The following is a 24202-nucleotide window of genomic DNA, read 5'->3' on the forward strand; positions in this document are numbered from 1 at the left end:
AAACTACAAATATTGCTTCCAAAGTTAACAAAAACAAACATCAAATACATTGTTATTTTTAAATACTATTTAGCTAGCTATTTTTTCTCACTTGTAAACTATTAATTATACCGGGAACATGTTTTTTCCATTTAGAGCACATGTATACACGGTGTGTTCATGTAGGATTTTCTACAAGTCTATAACTTTGTCTATCCCTAGAAATAAAATTAATGAATATATATAAAAACTAAATTACATCTTTAAATTAAAAACCAATCAAACTACACTAAAAAATAAAACTGAACTGGATATCTAATGAAAAATTTTAAAAACCAAAACTATAGTAAGTTGTGCTGACGTTTGCCATCATGGGGTCGGGTTCAGGGACGGACTTCCGAACACGAGACACAAGGTGACCAGCAGGACCACATACTGAGACCCAGAGGAGAGGAGGAATTGAAAAGATACTCTTATAACAGGTATATATTTCAGCTTATTTGGTACCAAGCATTGTGGTCAGAAAATATTTTAATACATAAAATGTACAGACATGAAACCAAGCCTGGGGCTGCATGGACTTAAAACAGCAAAAGCAGCAGATGGGAGGTTTAACAAGCTGTCCGTCAGCCGATAATCTGCACGAATTGGGGGTGAAGGCCCCCCCCCCCCCCGCGGCACTGGATCTGCTGTTGTGAGGCCTTCAGCTGTTTCTGAACGGACAGAAGAAAAGGAAGCTCATCCAGATGCCTCACAGTGCAGATGAGCTGATCGTACAGAGAATACAGCAGCTACCTGTCGCTTTCTGAGGTCGTGTCCACAGAGTCCTGCTTACTCTGTATCGCAGCAGAATTCAGGAAAAGCTCGATGTACCGGTCATCTGTGGGATGGGGGAAGTATGAGTATTTTGTTTGCTGCAGCATTTGCAATTTTATGAACCGTGACTGACCATAACGGGCGTAAATGCAGCCCCACCCCATTTTGCAGAAGGACAACGCATCCCACTTACTCATCCGGGCCTTATCTCTGGACATGGCCGACACGGCGTCCTCGTGGCATGCGAAGTAGACGTCAGCCTCGCCGCTGGCCCGGCCGTCACCACCGTACTCCATGCAAATCTTTGCCGGCTGCAGCGGCGAGAAGAACTGGGGGGAGGAGAGCAAAACACCCAGAGGACAAATGGAGATAAGGGGAGTGAGACAGGGAAACCCCAATGGGCAGGATTGGCCGGCATGCCCCTCCCATCAAACCCCATTGGATAAAACCAGGCAGTGATGAAGCGCAGAGCTGCCCCGCCAGATCTTGGTTCCCCCACTACCATTTGTGACTCTGGTCTTACATTGACAACATCTTGGCCAGTAGCCAGGAAGGGCAGACCTCTCATATGGACACAGTGCTGAAGGGAAGCTGGGTCCTTCACAGAACTGGTCCCTGTGAAATAAAAATACAGAAATATGTTTTTTTGCTGATATACTGCAGTAATTTGCAACAATGAACAACTGTAGGTTTTTGTTTGTATTAGTCCAGTTATTAGGGACCTATGAATTTTTTTTTTCCAAATTCAATTTTTTTCAGATTTATTTTGATCCGTTTCAAGATTTTAAGTTTTTATAAGCTGCCAAACTGGAAAAAAAATGAGCCTTTAAGGACACAATCGATCTGCTGGCCAGATTAATTTATTAATTACAAACATATTGCGGGTCGTATAAATAAAATCAGAGCTGTCAAATCTCACACACTGACTGTGAGACACACATTTCAACCATTTCACAAGCTCACAGAAGTAAGCATTAACGGCAAGAATTAATGGACATGGCCGCGGCATACAAAGTGGAGGTTTCCGCTGAGTTCATAGCCACCGACCTCAAAGCCAATCAGAAAATAGGATTTGTTGCATGTGATCCCACTGCAAGCACATTATTACATGGATGCGCATACATACAGAGTGCAGATGAGGTGGGACTGTAAGAGCCAGATGGGATGAATGCAGTAGGCAGGGCTCTAAAGTGTCATGCATTGACCGTGAGACACCCGGTGCGTCCCTAACAGATGCAATCTTACTCCAAACTGTTGATTTAACTTGAGAGCTCTGGTAAAATATAAATAAAAGGCTGTATCCTGTTATGACTGCATTCCCCCCATTAACTAACCATTAACTAACAAAACGACTTGTTCAAATAGAAGATTAGTGCTATAATGTATTCTTGCTGTTGAAATTGATTTTAAAACATATTGGTATCGGAAAAAGTATTGTTCAGGAACCGGTATTGAAATCAAGGTATCGTTCTGGTACTGGTATCGAAAAATTCTGAGTGATGCCCAGACCTGTTCCTAGGTAAGAATTAATGACCCGTTTGGGTCGACTCACGGCTTGGAGGATGATGATGATGAGGCGATTCGCCGCTCCTGTCGGCTGGGAAGCCGGGAGACTCTGTCCTCCTGCTGTCAGAGCAGGATGTGATGGAACTTTTCTGACTAGGAAACACCTCTATGTACCTGTAGACAAGCACCACTGTCAAATCCCTCATCAGTAATGGAGGCAGCAAATCACTTCATAAACACCGGCGCAGTCTGCTACCTGGTCCCAATAATCTCTCGGTCCCTCTTTAGAGCCAGATCTGCCATTTCCTGAGACGCAAATTCCACAAAAGCGACACCTGAACTTCTCCCTCTCTTGTCCAGAACAAACGTCACGCCGTTTTCAACGATGTCCAGACCTACGGAGAGCAAAGTCCCGTTCGCTTGTGGTTTATCAACACATGGCCTTTATTTCTGTAGGGCATGGACTGCCGACCTGAAAAGAACTGTGCGACATCCTCTACAGTACAGCTGTACGGAAGGCCTCGGAGTTTAACCACGCCATCCTGGGCCGGGGGCTGAGCTGGGGCTGCCTGTGGGCCTTCAGTGTCACTGTCCGATGCTTCTTTTACTGGGGAAGCAAAGGAGTGTATCAGGGAGAAGCTTCCCTTCAGAGTCACAGTTCACAGTATTTTGATGCCTTCTGAAGGGTGGGTTTATCAGGAAGAATCATACCAGAAAGACAGACAAATGCAAGAAGTATAAAAATTCACTCACTACCTCATTTAATACATATATTACAATTTAAATTTTTCTTAAGGTAGTCAATATTTTTTTTAGTGTTTATGTTACGATCAAACCAAAGGAAGGCATTTTAAGTAAACAGGGAGCTCACCGTTCCAGTTGTCATGGGGGGGGGCGCTCTCAGAGGCGGATATTGTGGAGGGTGCCCCCCAGCTGCCATGTTGAGACGGCACGGCACTCTTTCTGCTTGGGAACACTTCGATGTACCTGAGAAGCAGCAGACTGGAATGTGGCCCCAGGGTCTGATGCTGCAGGTGATGGGCAAAGCCAGCAGTGTGGGTCTCCTACCTGTTTCCTATTTCCTCTCGATCCCTCTGTAGAGCCAAATCTGCCATTTCCTGGGATGCAAATTCCACAAAAGCGATGCCTGAACTTCTCCCTCTCTTGTCCAGAACAAACGTCACGCCGTTTTCAACGATGTCCAGACCTACGGAGAGCAAAGTCCCGTTCGCTTGTGGCTCATCAACACATGGCCTTTATTTCTGTAGGGCATGGACTGCCGACCTGAAAAGAACTGTGCGACATCCTCTACAGTACAGCTGTACGGAAGGCCCTGGAGTTTAACCACGCCATCCTGGGCCGGGGGCTGAGCTGCGGATGCCTGTAGGCCTTCGATGTCACTGTCTGATGCTTCTTTTACTGGGGGGACACAAAGACCTGATTCAGGAGCGATCTTTGTGACCATAAAGTTCAGGTTTGATAGTTTAATGGAGGGGATGTGACCAGTGGTGGGGTGACACATCCACACTGTTATGTATTGCAAAGGAAAGGACATAGGGGATAGAGGAATAGGGGAGTCTTAAGTAAATAATCAATGGGACACCCTTACATAATTATGCCTCGCTAATACACATTATGATGTATATACAAGGTACTTCATACAGGATCCATAAAAACCATACTGGCAAACCTTCTACGTAACGTGGGCCAAGATAATGTCTGTGCTTCCTCAGCGCCTTCTGCAGGTCTTCCTTGCGCTCCATCTCAATAAACGCTTTACCACTGGGCTGCCCGTTTTCTTTCTGCATTAGATGAATGCCGTTCACCCCATCACGGATCTTGCAGTCTGTGGAACAGAACAAAAACTTCTTACCGCTTCACCTAAATTCAGTCCTTAGACGTGAGCCACTCTCTGTTGCCAGTGTGGTGCCAATGCCGAGTCCCCAAACAAGTCACCTGAGAAAAACACGAGGAGATCTTCGGTCGTGCATGACCAGGGCAGGCCTTTTGCAAAGACTATGAAGACCTCCTTATCCTTTCTCTCTCTGCTTGAATTGTACTCCGGTAAAGGAGGGTACTCCTCCTCATTGAAAGGGACGCCTGCCTACAGCGAGTCACACGCACATTAGCGCACAGCTCCGCAGTACATTTATGATGACATTACGGCATATTTCTCAAATTACCTCTGTGGAGAAAGCACGCAGGGACACGGGCTCCCCCAGGGAGGCAGCGAGTGGGCGGCGGCTGGGCTGCGGACCCCTGCCGCATAAGTGACCGAGCATCGCGGCCGCGGCGGCTGCGCCCCGGTCTGCGTCGCGGCCGACCTTCGGAGACACCAGCCGCACCATCGTGCGGTACCCTGCCGAGCGCAGTAAGGACCTGCAGAAGCCGGCCATCTCCGCCTGGATTACCACAAACTTCAGACACAGAAAAGCTGGATTTACAAGCGGAGCAGCTGGAGCGGAGAGACAGCGGAACACATCACACAACCAAAAAAGAGCCAAAGCCGGTTCTGCAGTAACCCCAATGTCACCCACGCTGACAGCAAGTCAACGACGGTGAGAAAATGAACCACGAAGAGCTCCATAGCGCTGGCGCTGTTTCCCCCATGCGAGTGCTACCACCTATCGACGTGGCGGTGTAGCGCTGCAGGGATGTTGGGTGAAAAGCACTGAGGAGGCTGCAAGTGTGATATAACCAGGGGGAGAAAAGGCGCTACATACATCAGACAAAATCTGAGCAATACATATTCCCTATATCTGAATTGTGAACAGAGTCAAGCCATTTCGCTTGGACACTGAATTATGAATATCATTTCATCATCTTGAGACTGGACACAGGTAGGCCCCATTAAGTTAGAAAACACTGGGAAATGAAGCTTTGATTGAATTGGACTGAGGTGTTCGGACACCAACTGCACATTAATGTGTTGTAAACATTTCCTGTTCGCATAGTCTCCTTTATTTACTGAAAGAGAGGTGAAAGGAACGTGAGATCTACGCATCCAGTGACAAACGGGAAATCCTGCAATGTTTGGACAACTTTATTCATAGTGATTTGTTTTTTATTGTCGGTACCATATATAATTTCCGTTATAAATGACAAACTTGCAGGTTCTTGGAACTTTAGAGGTTTATGTCTATAATAAGGCAGTAGTCTTATAAGCATGCACTTTAGCCTAGGGATAGCCGATATGCTGTTGTTTTGCCAACTAAGTATAAGAAGCTCCCGAAGAAAATAAAATTGAGGACAGTACCTAAATATAACATGTGAAGGCAAATTACCCGGGGTGTCGTTTAAAATGTGAGACTGTAGACAAAAGAATAAGATAAATTAATAAGAAACTTTATTGATACCAGCGGAGATTTCTTGAATAAATCGTGGATTTGGATGAGATATTCCCCGGGAAACGACAAAATGTCTAACCAGAGTCTAATCACTCTCTCCCGCGAGCAACTTACATTTCTATATCGAAAGGAAAACGTGAATGAGCTGATATAGCTGATATGACTGAGACCGCCGTAGTCCCAGTTCCCTCCGCCCTCGGAATACGGGTGCATTGTGGGTAAGACACGCAACTTTAAATTTTGCATACCGGTTGCATTATGGGTATTTTGCAAAGGTGCCGGTGGACTTTACACACTTCTTTTTATTAAAACGGATTATTTAATAGATGCAGGTATTGTATGGACATTTCTTAATTAAAAATGCATTCCGCTGTATGAAAACATGACCTGGTATCTTTTAGCTAGTAGCTACTTTGATGGTAACATGCCAAGAAGTATCAGCGCTGACCAGCGGCATAACTAAGCATTAATTGAGGAAGAGGGACAGGAAAATGTACTTGCGAACATATTCTGTGTACTTTTAATAACTGACTCTGTAACTGTGTGTAAGGAGTGAGAGTGTCTGGCTAACTTCTTTAACAGCTAAAATAGCACCGCGTATAGTGGAGACTCTGCTCTCTTTCGGACCTGCAGGGTAGGACATGGCGCGCATAATAAAAGATATTAACTATGGATTCAGGATGAATGTCCCTGATGGTTATTACTGCACGGGAAAGCGCGATGGCTGGTTCGAATGTTGCCGGCTCAGTAAGAGCAGTCTGCCTGTGGTGCCGTGTTATGCCGCCTGGTGACAGCGCTGTGTCCATCAGGTGCACCATCATGGCCTCGAACCCGCTCATCGCCGAGCAGCAGAAGATCCAGCGGCAGATCGAGGCATTGCAGCGCCGCTTAGCTCCGCTGGGCAGCGCCGCCGATGAACCGCTGGGCAGCGCCGCCGATGAACCGCTGTCCAGTTCCGACCTGTCAGACGGTCAGTCAGTAGTATCTGGTGCTTGATGATTCAGCCAGACTTCTTCAGCATTTACAGTTTGCCCTGAAATTTACAGAATCCTGCGTAAATGTATTGGGGGTGATTTGGGGTGCTGTAGCCATTCTAGGGGAAGCTAAAGAATCTGCTGAAGTGTCTGTAGATAGTAGTCTCCTTCTGGGTTGCTTTTCTTCTCTTTATTGTTTATGACAATGAATAAATTGTCTTCAGAGTCTAAATAAGTTTGAGATGTGGACCAGAGAGATGCAACAGGATTCCTGTCTAAATGTAGATGCTTAATTCTTCAGTGTTTGAACTATGCCCTCCAGGGTGACGAGTCTTGTCGTGATATGTCTGTATCTACCTGCTTTCAGATGATGGATCGGAGGGCAGTAACCAGGGGCAGGCTGTCATGGTAAGAGCAGCCCGAATATGCTCTCAGGAAGATGGTCTATCCTTCAGGAGCACAGTAACCACTGGGTGTTCATGGCTGTTATGGGCAGAAAAGTCCCATGAACGTGAAAATTCACGAGTAATACTTCAGCACCCTTAATCTCAATCCATAACACTCTGCTAGCCTGAATGATAACAAAGTCTATTTAGCATCAATTTCTAAGCAAACAGTACTGTACACTTCCCATGTGGAAATACTTCATCATTTTCCATCAAGACACTTTTATATAATATACAAACAATCTGAATTATGCCCCTGTATGCACAGAGTTACTACTGCACACACGGGGGCAGCGCATTTTGGACTCATTATTAAAAATGTACAATTAATATCAATGTAAAGTTTAAAAGTTACTGAGAGAAACACACGTCTCCACAGTCACTCAGACAGCTAACAAGTGGGTGAGGCAGGTTACCAAGACAAAGATGTGCAGCATACCCAAGCAAAGACTTTTAATATTAGAGATATGTTATGCACTTACTGTACACTAACATTTATATATTATATGATTTCATGTGATCCAAATCATTTTCAGTATTGTTTTTGGTTTACACGTTCTCTGTGAGTGTCTGTCGGCGAGCTCCAGAAATATCGTCATTTAATTGTTCACGGCCAACTCGAGAATAACAGCGAATGTCAAATTCATGATTGTGGAGGGGCGACTGTACAGGTAAGCATTCCCTCACTTTCCTCAGGTCCAGGAGGACATTGTGGCTGAGCGGGAACGCATCCAGAGGGAGATTGAGGACCTAGAGAGGACTCTGGGACCTGATGCCTCACTTGTGGACATTCAAGGTAATGAAGAATCAGCATTCCTGGCCAAAAGATGCTTGGTTGTTTATGATCCTCCATTTTCATATTATCATAATTATGATGTATTACCAGCCATAATTTAATAAATGAATGTAATGCATCTTATATTTTACGTATTTAGAAGACACTCCAGTTTCCCCCCACAGTCCAAAAAAATGCTGATGGTAATAGGAGTTACCAAGTTGCCCTTAAGTGTGCACGTGTGAGTGAATGGTGTGTGAGTGTGCCCTGTGATGGGTTGGCGACCCATCCTGAGTTTTTCCCCTGCCTTCCGCCTGTAGCCTTTGGGATAGGCTCTGGACCCCCCGTGACCCTGAACAGTATAAGCAGTTTCAGAAAATGGATGGATGGATATTTAGAAGACACTTTCGTCCAAAGTGAGGGAAATAGCATATTGAGAACATAGATGTTGTCAAGGAATTTAGATATAAGAGCTGTTAGGCTGAGCTTACAATGAATGCTCAGGTTTGAAACTTTTGATCGAGATGGGTGCCTTTCCACTGATGGACCTGTAAGCCAGCACCAAGAACTTGAACTTCATGCAAGTGCTGATAGGGAGCCAATGAAGAGAGACAAGGAGGGCTGTGACATGAGAATGTTTAGGCTGAATGAATATCAGATGCGTTGCCACATTTTGAATCATTTGTAGTGTCTGATAGCACGAGCTGTCAGACCTGCTAGTAGAGATGTAGAGTCGTTTTTTCATGATGGATGGCAGGGCTGGCAGGGAAGACCAAGAAGCTCAGTCATGGAGATATTAAGCTGGACACTTGAATTGGACACTTCTGCACTCCAAACCACTTGAAATGACCTGTAAATGTCAAAGCAGTGCAGAGCAGTCCCTGTGATGCCAAGCTGAGAGAGGGTGGCTAGGAGGATTCAATGATTAACTGTGTCAAAGCCTTCAGAGAGGTCTAACAGAATCAGGACAGATGACCAGGATGCAGTTTTTGTGCCTCTCAGAGTATCCACAACAGCAAGGAGAGCAGTTTTGGTTGAGTTTACAGCTCTGAAGCCAGACTGAAGAAAGTCCAGAAGGTTGTTCTTCATGAGAAATGTGGCTGAGGACAGCGCATTCTAGATAAGAAAGTGTCTGTGGTGACTTTAATCTTCTCCTGGTAGTAGGTGGTCTTGGCGTGGGAGATGGAAGCATAGAATGATGATAGAAGTGAGTGATACTCAGGCCGGGCCATGGGATTTCTAGTATCACTTTATTATTGAGGACTGAATAATGACCAGTTTTCTGTCCTCCTCAAGCAAATGATGATGAAGAAAATGATAATGAAGCTGGAGATGCTACAGACAGTGTGAGTAGCACCTTTCTTCCTGGAATAAAGCCAACCGTCTGCTGGTCTGCTGGTAAGCCCCCATCTCAGAAATGTGTCTGATCATCTGTGGGCCAGAGTGAGGATGACAGCAGTGAGGAGCTGAACCTGCCGCAGACCGTGGAAACATGCCTGCAGATGAACCTGGTGTACCAGAAGATCCTGGAGGAGAAGCTGGTTGAGCTCGAGCGACTGCTGCGTGAAAACCAGGAGCATCAGGTGAGAGATGGAGCTGGTGGGGGATGGCGGCGTCAACCATGATCAATGTGGCGCAACAAGTGTAAATTCCCCATAATGTGAAAATATTTCAATGCAGAGTATTACAGGCACATGGAAGCAAACTCTCTTGATTGTGGAGAAAGGATATTCCTGCTCTTAGAAGCACTTGCTGTCTCACTGAGTCCAGCTTCTGCATCTTCAACACTAAACATTACAGGGTTGAGATAGACATTAATATTTTAGTTTTAATTACTATAGATTTTATTACTATAATAGGTGAGTAGAGCTGTGATGTACATGAGATTCTTCATCATCTGCTTAAATGTATGCGTATTGTTTCTCTTACATAAACTGCATTAGTGCACCTGCAGAAGTACCAAAACCAGATTATAGGGCAGATCTGTAGGTATTGGTTATTTTGGTAGAAATGGCCGAAGGTCGACTAGTTGATCCGTCAGATTCATTAGGTTTAGCATGATGAGTATTTTCTCTGTCGGTCTTTCCTGGCCATGCAAAGGCTGGACAATGTTCTCTGTACTACAAGTACCAGGTAACCTTAAAGCTGATTCATACTTCTCCGCACACATACTAGCGGATGTGTCCGCTGGAACGTTCATGACACATCTAACGTCATTGTGTGCATCCGCGGACGAACGCCTGCTGCACTCCAGATGTGTGTCCATGCAGTGGTGTACGCACAGCTCTGGGCACACTGCGCATAAACGATTCGCTAGCGTCCACGTTAAATACAAAACATGGATGCTTTTGACGAGCGTTGGGGTAGTTTTAAAACCCTACAGACTATTTACAAGGTAACAAAACTGTTACCTACACGTAAACGTGCGCGTGTGTGTGTGTGCAGACTTGTCTGAAATTGAAAATCTCACACCAGCCAGCTGACCAAAGTTGGCAGCCCTGTGAGCTGCCTCTCTGAATTTGTAAAACAGAGAGAAAAGGACACAAACCTCACTGCTGTGGTACGTGTGCAGAGAATATCAGAGTAATAATTAATATTTTTATCATTAAGAAAAATATTAATACAACACGTTGAACACATCTGCAAAGTATGCGGCTTGACCAGAGAAGTATGAACGTTTTCCTGCCATTAGTTTGTCTCTCGATGTTTGAGGTGTTTCAGCTCTGACGTGCTTCTGTGTCCACAGAGAGAGGTGATGGCCCAGGTTTCTGGCTCTGTTCCTCAGCCAGGCTCCTCTGCAGTGGGTCCACAGAAGCTCTTCATGGGGAACTTCCTGAAACCCTACTTCAAGGACAAAGTTACCGGCTTTGTAAGAATTAATTAATAGTAGTGAAATTGTTCACATTATTTAAAAAACATTATCTTCAGAATCAGGCATATGAGAATGCTTTCTATTCACGGTACTCAAAAGTGATGCTCTCCTTGGCTTACGTAATGGTCTTTACTTCTGTCCTGTCAGGGCCCTCCTGCTAATTCAGAAACCAGAGACAAGATGAACAAGGGAACAAGGACTTTTGATCTAAAGAAAATACAAAGGTGTAAGTCTTTCACTCAATGTAACCTTCATGTTGTAGGGAAAATGAATACTTTGATGCACACAGGAGTTAATCAGAGCTCCAAGGGCTTAGGTGCCTGTGGTTTGTTTTAGGGGAGGGCTGGCAGAAGAGCCTGCTGCTCAAGTCCGTGGTCAGCGACGCCATGAAGCGCCTGTTACAGCCTAAGCTGTCCAAGTGAGTAACTCTCCATTAGTTTTCATAGCTCTGAGACACCAAGTCCAGTGTCCTCAGCAATGATCGCTGCCCAGTGATGACAAGGTGCACAAATGTGTTATTCAGCCTGCAGAAGAGTCAGCCAGACCTTTTTCGAGTTATTATAATACAGTCACTTTCCCAAACTTGAGGAACTTCTTTTTAAAGGCATTTTATGATTAGGTCATTTAATATTTGATTGAGAACAGGGAATAAATCATGATGGCCATTGCTGCCTCTATAGTGTACTTGTCTGTATATAACTGTAAACTGCTTTTGCACTGTCGGTGGTGGAACAGACAGGATGTGAAAAATGGGAAAGGGGAGGCTCACGGGAAATGGGAAAGGGGAGGCTCACGTGAAATGGGAAAGGGGAGGCTCACGGGAAATGGGAAAGGGGAGGCTTACGGGAAATGGGAAAGGGAAGGCTCATGGGAAATGGGAAAGGAGAGGCTCATGGGAAATGGGAAAGGGGAGGCTCATGGGAAATGGGAAAGGGGAGGCTCACGGGAAATGGGAAAGGGGAGGCTTACGGGAAATGGGAAAGGGAAGGCTCACAGGAAATGGGAAAGGAGAGGCTCATGGGAAATGGGAAAGGGGAGGCTCACGGGAAAGGGGAGGCTCACAGGAAATGGGAAAGGAGAGGTTCATGGGAAGTGGGAAAGGAGAGGCTCATGGGAAGTGGGAAAGGAGAGGTTCACGGCAAATGGGAAAGGAGAGGCTCACGGGAAATGGGAAAGGAGAGGCTCATGGGAAATGGGAAAGGGGAGGCTCACGGGAAATGGGAAAGGGGAGGCTCACGGGAAATGGGAAAGGAGAGGCTCATGAGAAATGGGAAAGGGGAGGCTCATGGGAAAGGGGAGGCTCATGGGAAAGGGGAGGCTCATGGGAAAGGGGAGGTCCACACAGCTGTGAGGAGTTGAATCAAGCGCTAGCTGTCTCTAATTTACGCATGTTGTTTCCCTCTGTTTGTGTATTCTCTGATCCCTTTACTATGTGGAGGTCACTGTTGTGCAGAGTTGGCTGGATTTCCTCGGCTTTTCTCTCCGAAGATCCACGGGCTCACAGCGGGGTGTAACCTTTTGTCTGTGACGGCCTCTCTGTGATCCGTAGGGTGGATTACCTGACAGAGAAAATGTCCAAAGCTAATGATATAGAGAGGCAAATCATCCAGAAGCAAATCTGTGAAATAGAAAAGGAAATGGGAGACATAAGGTAACAGTGCTCTATTATTTCTGTCAACAACTGCTGCTTCTGTGAAGTTTTCCTATGACTCATGACCTCCATGCCTTTGGGTCTGCAGTGCCATGAGGGAGGAGGACCTGGCTGGCAATCGCCATGACGACCATGACTGGGAAAAAATCGCAAATGTCGATGTATGTATTTCTCTGGACCCTCCCCCCTCCTTGGTTTAATACATCAGTTAACCACTGAGTGTAAGGAAGCAATTTTCTAAATCCCCCTAAAAACTGAGGAGGCTTTAGGGATTTCCTTTTCTTTTGGGTTGGCCTAGTTTGAGGGCACCCGTTCTGCTGAAGACATGAGGAGGTTCTGGGAGAACTACCTTCACTTATCGATTAACAAGTCCTGCTGGAAGGAGGAGGAGATTGAGAAGCTAAGGGGCATCGTGGAGCAGCACCAGAGTTGCAACTGGGACCAGATTGCAGAGGATCTTGGGGTGAGTGACTTTGGACAGCAGAGCTCTATGAAGGTCTTCACCATGCCCATTACTAAAGCCGTCCATGAGGACAAAATTAAAATCCCAGGCGGACCTGTTAAATTTCATATCTATGTTCCCTGGCTGTGTTGAGATCAGGGAAATGGACAGCGTTTTAACTGTAGAACTTTGGTCTTTCAGACCAACAGGACCGCCTTCATGTGCCTTCAAACACATCAGCGTTACATCAACAAGAACTTCAAGAAGAAGGGATGGACCAAGGAGGAAGATGAGGTCTTGCGTGACCTGGTGGACAAAATGCGGATTGGAAACTTCATCCCGTACACTCAAAGTAAGCAGACTGCAACCATGTAAAATTCACTGGTGAACTTCACCTGGAGAGCGTGAAGGCTGTACTTGGGTTTCTGTCCTCTTCTACAGTTTCATACTTCATGGAGGGCCGGGAAGCTGCCCAGCTCATTTATCGCTGGACACAGGTTCTAGACCCGACACTCAGGAAAGGCCACTGGACCAAGGATGAGGATGAGGTAGGGAGCGGTGTTTGTTTCTGCTCGAAATAAAGCATGTCCTGGTGCAACTGGAAACAACGTCTGTTTAGATGTTATCTGGGATTTTCATTAGACACTCTCATCCACTTCTCTGGCATAGATGTTACTGAGGGCCGTAGCAAAGTATGGCGTGCGGGATTGGTGGAAGATTCGGAACGAGGTGCCAGGCCGGAACGATGGGCAGTGTAGGGACCGGTAAGAATGAGCTCTGTGCAAAGGGAGGAGCCAGTGCAAAGGCACCACAGCGCCATCCCAGGCAAAAAGAGGGTAGAGTGATCAGTGGGTGCTATTTCAGGTATCTGGACTGCTTGAGGGAAGATGTGAAGAAAGGCCGATGGAGCCAGGAAGAAGAATCCATGTTAATTAGGCTGGTGGAAAAGTATGGTGCAGGTACGAGTGCTGTAGGTGCGGGACTCCGTTCTGGGGACCTGGGCATGTCACACATTACATGCTTGTTTCATCTGTAGGTCGATGGGCTAAGATTGCTTCAGAGATACCGAACAGGATTGACAGTCAGTGTTTACAGAAGTGGAAACTGATGACAGGAGTTAAGGTAAGCGTTCACCTCGAGCCCATCACATCTCAGTAAATGTGTCTGTGAATTTTCCATTGCCCCATGATGCTGTTCGTTTGACAGTCCAAGGTAGAGAGGACTAGAAAATCCAAAGGAGGGAAGAGACGTAGGGGAAGGAATCGAAGTAAAAGACGAACGAAGAAGAAGAGGGAAGAATTGGATCGCGTTGCTTCTGAGGAGGAGGAGGAGGAGGAGGGAGAGGAGCTGGTTTATATGGACAGTGAGGATGAAGCAGCACCACCTAAGAACCACCAGGAGGCCAACTTGCAGGACAAATACGTCCAGTCAAAGATGGATGAGTGGGTCCCCAAAATGATGCCGCTGCTCCTTCGGTTGGGTCCGGGGGTCGTGCGAGCCACTCCGAAAAACCCGGTCAGCCAGATGGAGGCGGAGGGCAAGTCCAAGTTGGGACGCATTCGCTCACAAAACAGCGTGGCTGGGAAGCACGAGCCCGTGGGAGTGCGGAGCACGATTCTGGACAAGCAGGGCTGCCCCCTAGAGGTCATTATGGAAGTAGAACCTTTCACACAGCCTCCAGAGAAGGTACTGCAGTTACATCCTTCCTAAGAGCTCTGTGAGCTTACTGTAGCCATGCAGCCCACCTAGCCGCTAATGCTGACCCACACTCTCCCTAAATCAAACCCATTTCTGTTCAGGGAATTCAGCCAGTGTTTTTTCCCCTCCTGTTAGATGAATAGTTTTTCATCAGTACAGGAAGACTTCATTGTATCTCACCATTTCATCTCCCTGGGCACGTCACTGTATTCATGCAGTGGTCATTTTGTAAACTTCTCCTGAAGCGTTATCCCCATTATAGGCTAGCCATGCACTACGAAGTTCTCAAGTAAAGAAATGATGCTCAGGCTGTCTCTCTGTGTAAGAAAAAGGGACTCACTGGGTCTTGTAGTGTTCTCAACCCTTTGATGTCCACAGACCGATTTACGTTGCAAAAAAATCACACCAGCCCGTACATCACCGGGTGTCAACTCTAAAAGTTGATAAACGGAAGAGAGCTTTTTCAACAAAGGTTGTAGGGAGCTTTGCAGTCAGTTTCCTGGTACTTCACAGTTACACGAGCCAACTCTACATCCTCTTTTGCTTCTCTTTAGGAAAGACAGTTTGAAAATGAAATGATCCGAGTGTCTCTCAGTGAGGTGAAGAATCTAATTCGCTGTCCTGGGAGCCCTGCATCAAAACAGGTAAGGATTTGTTTCTATAAAAATGTTTGTTTATTTACAGTATGTATTTTAAATGTCCTTTGTGTCCTGACACATCATGTGACATCAGTCTTGTGCGTTTCTGACCTCATTCCAGCAGAAGACCTGTCTGTTGGGGCAGGTAGGCCTCAAGCGGACGGTAGCAGGCGGGAAATGCCAGCAAGCCAGCGCTAATTCTGCTGCCAAAGACAACAAATTCATGAACAGCCAGTTGCTGGTGGCCATCCTGCCCTGGATGGGCAACATGCTGTTACCCTTCAGCTCTGAGCTGAAGCGGCGCCGAAAAGGTCTGTGGACTGGTGCAGTGGTGCTGCTAGCTCAGAGCTCTGGCTTCCAGATCTTGCTTATTTCAGCCGTTCATCCCAAAGAAATGAATGTAGTGCATAGGGTAATAATCTACTGATAACCTGGCCATCAGAAAAGAGCACAGGGCCCCATTACGTATCACAGCCTCGTATAGGTGCTGCTACTCAAAACTGACTTGACAAGGTTAAGTTTGAGTTTAAGGAATGAGGTATCACAGGTCTAGCTTTCTTTGAGTAACAACCAATGGATTGTTGGCAAGATAAGATCTGGAAATGTCATAGGTTTGTGATATCTAGGACTTGGGGTCTCTGGTTTACTCTGGGGTGGATGACTGACATGGTGAGGTGACTCACTAGAGCAGTGTTTCTCAATCCAGTCCTCAGGGACTCACAGTCAGTCCGGGTTTCTGCTCCCTCCGAGGTCCCTGCCAAACAGTGCACGTTTTTGCTCCATACCAGGAGCTAGGAGGAAGCAAAAACATGCACTGTCTGCTAGGCCTGGACGATATGGCAAAAATTTATATCACGATATATTTCTTAATTTTGGTCGATACGATATAATTCCGATATCGATATGGACAATATTAAAAAGCCTCAGGAAAAAACTGCCGAGGACACGCACAATGGTTGTCTGCAAACTGAATTTGCAAAGTCTATAATACCTCCAGGCTCCTCCTATTAAAATTATATAATTTTTTTTTTTAATAAAAACAGTACAAAAAAAAAAGGTTCACTTTTTTTTGTATTTAGCCTTTACAAACAAGAAATGTGAAATAAACTATATCAAATAAATATAACTCTCAGACTCAGCTTATTAACAATAATATATTTCCATTTAAACTAGAACAGGCTGATTATTCATATACAGTCGAACCCGGTTATGTCGCCGGCCTAGGGGGTTGCCAAAAAGCGTCGAGATAACCGATGATCGAGATAACCGAAAACCAATATGGCAGCAATATATTAGCATGTGCTTGAAATGTATTTATGTGCGTTAATAACTGAGAATGTACATGCACGAGTTTTTGGCATTGCCGCGATTTGTTTGACGCGATCGGCATGCTATAAATATGTACATACATCGGGGCCGGTTCTAGACATGCATATATGAGGGGGCAGACAGAAATGTGAAGGGGGCACATGGTGGCGACAAAGGCGGGAAAGGGGTGGGGTGGTGCTCTGGATAACTGTTTTTGTCATGTAATTGGATTGCACTTTGTCAGGCCTCTGCCCTAAGACCTATCCAACTTGGGTGTCCCACCTGAAGGCTAAGCTTCTGCTGGTGTAGCTCTTAGGGTCACTGAGGCACGCAAAGCCCCTGACCACAGTAAGGTGGCAATCCCTCAGGGGGAAAACTGAAAAGTAAAACAAAAAATAAAATAAAATATTCCTCATCAGATTAAAAACAAGACATTTACCTTAATTGGATGGCCTATATCAAACATATTTGAACCCAACAAAACACTTTTCACTATTGCCAATATTACCAAAACTAAAAAGGGTAGGCTAAGTTATGAAAAAGAAAAAATCAATTCACCGAGTCTTGAAATATAAAACTGAAAAATAGGATCGGTCAGGGTTCATTTCACTACGTGTTGTACTTGTTATAACTATGTATGTGACGAATAAAGAATCTTGAAATCACAACGAACAAGTCGCTCAATGAGAATGAATGACGTAACCGACTGGCTAAGCTGCTTCTAGCGCCAAGGTGGTTCAAATGGTACGATCCACACTAGGGGTGTCTAAAATCGTTTTACATAAAATTTTCCTACAAGGTGAGGTTCTTTCTTAAAAAAAAAAAAAACAACAAGAAAAATGTTAATACCCCCCCCCCCCCAAACTGCTATTTTTGTCTATTTGGGGGGGGTCTTGATCGGGGGGTACTGGGGGGTACAGTACCCCCCGATCAAGACCCCCCCAAATAGACAAAAGTAATTCGAACCATGATCTCACTAGTCACTATGATTTTGACGAGAGAGATTGCTGTTTCCTCCAAACCTTCCGCAATCACGCAGCTCATTTCGCTTTGCCCTGCCTACTGAGAAACTGGCTCATTTGCATACTAACAGTGATTGGATGTTTAGCTGGGGAGAGGGTGAGTGGGGGATCTGCCGAGTGCTGCGTGAGCCCGCGCACAAACAGAACGCGGAGGGAAAGAGCGAACAAGAAGTGAAACTTATCATCTCGTTTGTGCCTTTTTTCAGCTACTGTAGTAAATCTTGTCCATATTCAGTTTGTGGGTAATTATTATTTTCTTCCTCAACTTCTAAAAGTTTGATTTAAGGGGGCAGGACGTTTGCTTAAGGGGGCGTTGCCCCAGCGTAGAGCCGGCCCCGACATACATGTTGGCTAACAAAAGGCATACCACCAACTAACAGCAGAGATTTACCAGTATACAATAAAAACCACCGTCGTTTCTTGATACAAACCTTTAATTATATTCTCCAACATTGAAAACACAAAGATTGCTCACAAAATCACAAAAAACCTGCGGGGTGTACTGTAGTTCGTTTTCACAAAAAGCTAACCAGTGTCAAAATTAAATTCACGAGTCATTTCACTCTGACGCAGCTCTGAAAAGTATCATACACGTGGTTACTATGGTTTCTTTACAAAGTCTAAAATGCTTTGTTGCTTTTGCTTTTAACAGTCTGCTTGAAAACAAATGCTTCAATATTATTTATGCTGTCTAAAAAAGTTTTACCTGGATCACGTTTCACAGCTGCGTTGTTCAGCAAATTACCATGCGAATGCGATTTGAATACGCGCTGTTTAGCACTTGTGATACATTTTTAAAAGCCGGTGAATATATATAATATTCAAATGTATATCGAAATATCGGAAATGTGTTTAAAAATCGTATCACCGTTATCGAAAAAAATTATATCGCGATATATATTGATATCGAATTATTGTCCAGCCCTACTGTCTGCAGGTCCCCAAGGATCGAATTGGGAGACACTGTACTAGAGCTTATGCCGTCTTCACACACAGATCTGATTACTAATTTGGGAGGACATGAGTTTGTGTAAGGTGATTGTTCTGTTCTTTGCAGCTGATGTTGTGCGGCTGAAGGGTGAAGCCATTGGACTTTCCAGCACCCCCGTCTTCAAACTCCTGCTCAGCGTGAGTTGTGGTCCTCTGTGAAACCTGCCTTTTATTAAAACAATGTCAGTGTGAGAATGTGAACCACCATTCTGCTATTCTGACCTCCAAACAGGTTCTTCGCATTGATGCAGAAGGTTGTAAAAAAGTCATTGAGAAGAAACGGATTATGGTGAGCTGTGGTGATCTGTTGTGTCTGACAAGTTAACTTTTGCTTAACACTCCTAGTCAGTAAGATTAGCCACAGTGGTCAGTAGGTGCTCAGACATTCTGTGTAGTTTTTCTTTAGTGACCCAACGTTTCTCTCTCTTCAGGCATCCAAAACCCCTGCTCAAGGTAAACAGTTGTTGTTTTTCACAAAACGTCCCTTTTTAAGTGCTTATTGTTTGGTGTCTTGCAGCTAATATAAGTGTTTATTTCTCCCTGATTGCTTCATGTCAGCCCCACCACCACAGCCCAGAAGAAAACGAGCGCAGCCGAACACCGTGGCTGAGATGCTGTACAAGAAACGCTGCCAAGAGGAGAGACTGTCTCAGGAAAAGAGCCAGGCCTTCGTTCCCTGTCTCGTGGTGCCCCAGAATGTGCTCTTCGCACAGGTGCTGGTGCCGGCGGTGCCCCCTGGGCTGCCTCCACAACCCAGTAGCGGAGAGGGGGCGGCGAAGGCGGGGAAGGCCAGGGAGGGCACCCTATCGAAGAAACGTGCTCGCAAGCCCGCAGAGAAGGCCGTGACCAACAAGGCCAGAACAAAAAGAATACAGCTCGCACCTAAGCAGGAGATAGCCAGCGTGCAGCCTGAGCTACCCAAGGGCGAGGCCTTCGCAAAACCGCTCACCTGGGTCATGACCCCCACCGGGCTGCTGCCTGTGAGCGGATTGGCCATGCCACTGGCTGCTGGCGGAGTCACCAGTCCAGCTCCCGTCGTCGTAAACCAGCAGGTCTCCTTGGGATTAACAGCCGGTGCAAAGACAGCGAAGCCGTTACTCCAGGTGAAGGATGCATCCAGAGGACCTGGTCTCGCCCCCCTAACCCTGTCCATCTTGTCCCCTGGGGTGACCACAGCCTCTCCAGCAGCTGGGATGGGGTGTCTGCCCTCTAGCAAGCCTATGGAGATACATGGTTCTGGCCTTGGATCACCTGCTCCAATCTCATCTCCCACACCAACTGCGGCACAAACCAGCACGACATCACTTCCTGCGGGCCAAAACGCTGTGCAGCAAAAGCAGGCCCTCCCTTTTATCCAGCTGCTCCATCCCAGCGGCCCTGTAACGGCTCCGTCCAAAGCCCCGCTACCTGTGCCCGGACCTCAGAAAAACCCTGATCGGGTTCTGCAGCCAGGCGCCAGCCCTGTCAGGGTGACCCCTGCTCCGCACCAAGGCCCCGGAGCCTCGCCTCTTTCATTGGACCCCAGCCTCATGTTCCTTGAGGAGGAGCCTCAGGTGATGGAGTGGATGAAAGGGACAGGAGGAGTGACGGTCCCCCAGCTGGATGTCACGCTGCCCTACTTGCCTCCGTTCGTCAGCAGCCTGACGACCCTGACGACTCTCCTGCAGCGCAAAAGGGCCCTGGAGTGTAATGCCCTGAAGCTGGTGGGCTCCTCCGGAGAGGCCGGCGATGAGGAGGCCTGGCGAGACGCCGTCCGCAAACAGGTTGCAGAGAAGCTGAGTGGGAATCCTGCCTACCTGCTCCTGAAGGCTCGTTTCCTGTCCTGCTTCACCATACCTGCTCTCCTGGCCACCATTCACCCTCTCAGGAGGCCCAAGTCCTCCTCAATCCTCTCCGATGATAGCAGTGAAGCTGAGGAGGAGGTGCAGGAGGAGGTCAAGAAGGACGTCGTGGAGGGAGCCGAAACCGCAGATGGCGATACTGAGCTCAGATCCGTTCAGGTGATTCTCTAGTGTCTTCTCCATGTCTCTTTTAAGATGGCCTCAAACCCCTTAGGTTTTGCATCAGGCTTTGCTGTCCACAGCGCCCCCTGTATATTACAGACTACCTGCTTGGTGTGAAAACCGCAGCAGCGAACAGTAGCCTTAAGCTCTAGAAACTGTCCTGGTTGCACTGCAGTGTCCAGTGAGGGTCTCACGTTGGACCTTCATATGAGCTGGAGCAGTCAGTCTGGCTTGGGAATGATTATTGAACCATCAGGGTTGTTTGGTGACCTGTGTTTTTATACAGGTGTTCCCACATTCCTGTGACTTACTTGGTGTAACTGGGACGTTATTACCTGTATTGCTTGTAGTGTTTCCTCCTAAATAGGAATTCCCCAAATACTTTCAGGTAGAAGATTCATTCATTGATCCACCCTATATGGGCGGAATGCCAGGCCCTCACAGGGCAGAGGTACACCCTATATGGGCACGATGCCAGGCCCTCACAGGGCAGAGGTACACCCTATATGGGCACGATGCCAGGCCCTCACAGGGCAGAGGTACACCCTATATGGGCGGGATGCCAGGCCCTCACAGGGCAGAGGTACACCCTATATGGGCACGATGCCAGGCCCTCACAGGGCAGAGGTACACCCTATATGGGCGGGATGCCAGGCCCTCACAGGGCAGACGTACACCCTATATGGGCGGGATGCCAGGCCCTCACAGGGCAGAGGTACACCCTATATGGACGGGATGCCAGGCCCTCACAGGGCAGAGGTACACCCTATATGGGCACGATGCCAGGCCCTCACAGGGCAGAGGTACACCCTATATGGGCACGATGCCAGGCCCTCACAGGGCAGAGGTACACCCTATATGGGCGGGATGCCAGGCCCTCACAGGGCAGAGGTACACCCTATATGGGCGGGATGCCAGGCCCTCACAGGGCAGAGGTACACCCTATATGGGCACGATGCCAGGCCCTCACAGGGCAGAGGTACACCCTATATGGGCGGGATGCCAGGCCCTCACAGGGCAGAGGTACACCCTATATGGGCGGGATGCCAGGCCCTCACAGGGCAGAGGTACACCCTATATGGGCGGGATGCCAGGCCCTCACAGGGCAGATGTACACCCTATATGGGCACGATGCCAGGCCCTCACAGGGCAGAGGTACACCCTATATGGGCGGGATGCCAGGCCCTCACAGGGCAGAGGTACACCCTATATGGGCGCGATGCCAGGCCCTCACAGGGCAGACGTACACCCTATATGGGCGCGATGCCAGGCCCTCACAGGGCAGACGTACACCCTATATGGGCGGGATGCCAGGCCCTCACAGGGCAGAGGTACACCCTATATGGGCGGGATGCCAGGCCCTCACAGGGCAGAGGTACACCCTATATGGGCGGGATGCCAGGCCCTCACAGGGCAGAGGTACACCCTATATGGGCACGATGCCAGGCCCTCACAGGGCAGACGTACACCCTATATGGGCGGGATGCCAGGCCCTCAGAGGGCAGACGTACACCCTATATGGGCACGATGCCAGGCCCTCACAGGGCAGACGTACACCCTATATGGGCGCGATGCCAGGCCCTCACAGGGCAGACGTACACCCTATATGGGCGCGATGCCAGGCCCTCACAGGGCAGACGTACACCCTATATGGGCGCGATGCCAGGCCCTCACAGGGCAGACGTACACCCTATATGGACGGGATGCCAGGCCCTCACAGGGCAGACGTACACCCTATATGGACGGGATGCCAGGCCCTCACAGGGCAGATGTACACCCTATATGGACGGGATGCCAGGCCCTCACAGGGCAGACGTACACCCTATATGGACGGGATGCCAGGCCCTCACAAGGCAGAGGTACACCCTATATGGGCATGATGCCAGGCCCTCACAGGGCAGACGTACACCCTATATGGGCGCGATGCCAGGCCCTCACAGGGCAGAGGTACACCCTATATGGGCACGATGCCAGGCCCTCACAGGGCAGACGTACACCCTATATGGGCACGATGCCAGGCCCTCAGAGGGCAGACGTACACCCTATATGGGCGGGATGCCAGGCCCTCAGAGGGCAGACGTACACCCTATATGGGCGGGATGCCAGGCCCTCACAGGGCAGAGGTACACCCTATATGGGCACGATGCCAGGCCCTCACAGGGCAGAGGTACACCCTATATGGGCACGATGCCAGGCCCTCACAGGGCAGAGGTACACCCTATATGGGCGGGATGCCAGGCCCTCACAGGGCAGAGGTATACCCTATATGGGCACGATGCCAGGCCCTCACAGGGTAGACGTACACCCTATATGGGCACGATGCCAGGCCCTCACAGGGTAGACGTACACCCTATATGGGCACGATGCCAGGCCCTCACAGGGTAGACGTACACCCTATATGGGCGCGATGCCAGGCCCTCACAGGGCAGAGGTATACCCTATATGGGCACGATGCCAGGCCCTCACAGGGTAGACGTACACCCTATTTGGGCAGGATGCCAGGCCCTCACAGGGCAGAGGTACACCCTATATGGGCAGGATGCCAGGCCCTCACAGGGCAGAGGTACACCCTATATGGACGGGATGCCAGGCCCTCACAGGGCAGAGGTACACCCTATATGGGCACGATGCCAGGCCCTCACAGGGCAGAGGTACACCCTATATGGGCACGATGCCAGGCCCTCACAGGGCAGACGTACACCCTATATGGACGGGATGCCAGGCCCTCACAGGGCAGACGTACACCCTATATGGGCACGATGCCAGGCCCTCACAGGGCAGAGGTACACCCTATATGGGCGCGATACCAGGCCCTCACAGGGCAGAGGTACACCCTATATGGGCACGATGCCAGGCCCTCACAGGGCAGAGGTACACCCTATATGGGCACGATGCCAGGCCCTCACAGGGCAGAGGTACACCCTATATGGGCGGGATGCCAGGCCCTCACAGGGCAGAGGTACACCCTATATGGGCACGATGCCAGGCCCTCACAGGGCACATACACAGGCACACTCTCAAATTCTCCATTTCCCTGTAAGCAGCCTGTCCATCATTTGCAGTCATTCCCAAAGCCTGACCTGTCCTTTGCTGTTTCTGTGTGTTGTCCAGCAGAGTGCGCCACTGAGCACAGCTGAAGCAGAAGAGCCAGGCACGTTCACTGGAATAACCACCCGGAGACAGCGGCGGCGGCTCAGGAAGCTATAGGAGAGCAGCACCCGGGGAGGGGAGGCGATGCAGTGCTGGTCTTAATGCTCAGGACGTGGGTGATGTGATGGCCCCCTTCTGCCTTGCAGTGACAAGGGTGACACCCTGGAACAACTGCAGTATTATGAGCCTTCATCATCCAATCACTTAGTATTAATGGTCTAGTTAAAAATACATCTGTCTTTGTACAGAGCTTGTTAAATTAGCATCAAGGTGCCTTTGCGGGACTGGTATCTATTCATGTCAGGTGATTCTGGTTACGTTTATTTTTTCCAGTGGAACCTAACTTGTGTTTTGGGAACCATTGTGATTTCAAGACTGAGTTATTTAAATGTTTTATTGTATTATGCAATCTTCTACAGCTTTCACTGTGTTTTCTCGTTCTGTTGATCTGTTACAATGGTAGTTGGTTGAATTGTTTAAATTGAATTAAAACATTTTTACTTGGAAATATTTATTGATTATTAAATATGATGAAACCCTGTTCTGCATACGTGGTTATAGAAGACGGATGATTTAAAATTGGGT

General features: G+C 47.9%; 2 protein-coding genes across 7 annotated transcripts; one reads left to right on the forward strand and one right to left on the reverse strand.

Annotated features, from left to right (window-relative positions):
• Window positions 1–197: 197 nt before the first annotated feature.
• On the reverse strand, window positions 198–4870 carry grsf1 (G-rich RNA sequence binding factor 1). The gene is made up of 13 exons (XM_072708932.1): window positions 4485–4870; window positions 4258–4405; window positions 3992–4147; window positions 3586–3720; window positions 3370–3508; window positions 3173–3288; window positions 2774–2908; window positions 2558–2696; window positions 2348–2475; window positions 1319–1410; window positions 989–1124; window positions 775–859; window positions 198–692 (listed from the first exon to the last, which is right to left on the reverse strand). The coding sequence occupies exons 1-13, from the start codon at window positions 4695–4697 to the stop codon at window positions 683–685; spliced, it is 1632 nt and encodes a 543-aa protein (XP_072565033.1). The 5' UTR covers window positions 4698–4870; the 3' UTR covers window positions 198–682.
• Window positions 4871–4931: 61 nt separating this feature from the next.
• On the forward strand, window positions 4932–24155 carry snapc4 (small nuclear RNA activating complex, polypeptide 4). 6 transcript variants are annotated; one of them, XM_023820666.2, is made up of 25 exons: window positions 4932–5141; window positions 6458–6618; window positions 6990–7030; window positions 7765–7864; window positions 9140–9189; window positions 9286–9426; window positions 10590–10712; window positions 10863–10941; window positions 11052–11133; window positions 12265–12366; window positions 12455–12527; window positions 12665–12829; window positions 13010–13160; window positions 13250–13356; window positions 13478–13572; window positions 13673–13767; window positions 13845–13930; window positions 14015–14494; window positions 15061–15150; window positions 15266–15455; window positions 18532–18602; window positions 18697–18753; window positions 18896–18917; window positions 19023–20464; window positions 23579–24155. In XM_023820666.2, the coding sequence occupies exons 2-25, from the start codon at window positions 6468–6470 to the stop codon at window positions 23672–23674; spliced, it is 4089 nt and encodes a 1362-aa protein (XP_023676434.2). In that variant the 5' UTR covers window positions 4932–5141; window positions 6458–6467; the 3' UTR covers window positions 23675–24155. The 6 variants fall into 6 exon arrangements, with proteins under 6 accessions (XP_023676434.2, XP_023676433.2, XP_023676430.2 ...); XM_023820665.2 differs by lacking the exon at window positions 4932–5141 and adding an exon at window positions 5817–5980; XM_023820662.2 differs by lacking the exon at window positions 4932–5141 and adding an exon at window positions 6061–6141.
• Window positions 24156–24202: the final 47 nt, after the last annotated feature.

Source organism: Paramormyrops kingsleyae, chromosome 2 (assembly GCF_048594095.1).
Source record: "Paramormyrops kingsleyae isolate MSU_618 chromosome 2, PKINGS_0.4, whole genome shotgun sequence".
Classification (NCBI taxonomy): domain Eukaryota; kingdom Metazoa; phylum Chordata; class Actinopteri; order Osteoglossiformes; family Mormyridae; genus Paramormyrops; species Paramormyrops kingsleyae.

Bases quoted from the DNA above. Each gene is read 5' to 3' on its own strand.
- grsf1 (XM_072708932.1), bottom strand. From the start codon at position 4,697: ATGGCCGGCTTCTGCAGGTCCTTACTGCGCTCGGCAGGGTACCGCACG. The intron at 2,697-2,773 runs GTCGGCAGTCCA...TGCTCTCCGTAG, and splicing joins TGTCGCACAGTTCTTTTCAG to GTCTGGACATCGTTGAAAAC. The intron at 860-988 runs GTAAGTGGGATG...CCCATCCCACAG, and splicing joins CAGAGATAAGGCCCGGATGA to ATGACCGGTACATCGAGCTT.
- snapc4 (XM_023820662.2), top strand. The intron at 18,603-18,696 runs GTGAGTTGTGGT...ACCTCCAAACAG, and splicing joins TCTTCAAACTCCTGCTCAGC to GTTCTTCGCATTGATGCAGA. The intron at 18,754-18,895 runs GTGAGCTGTGGT...CTCTCTCTTCAG, and splicing joins TTGAGAAGAAACGGATTATG to GCATCCAAAACCCCTGCTCA.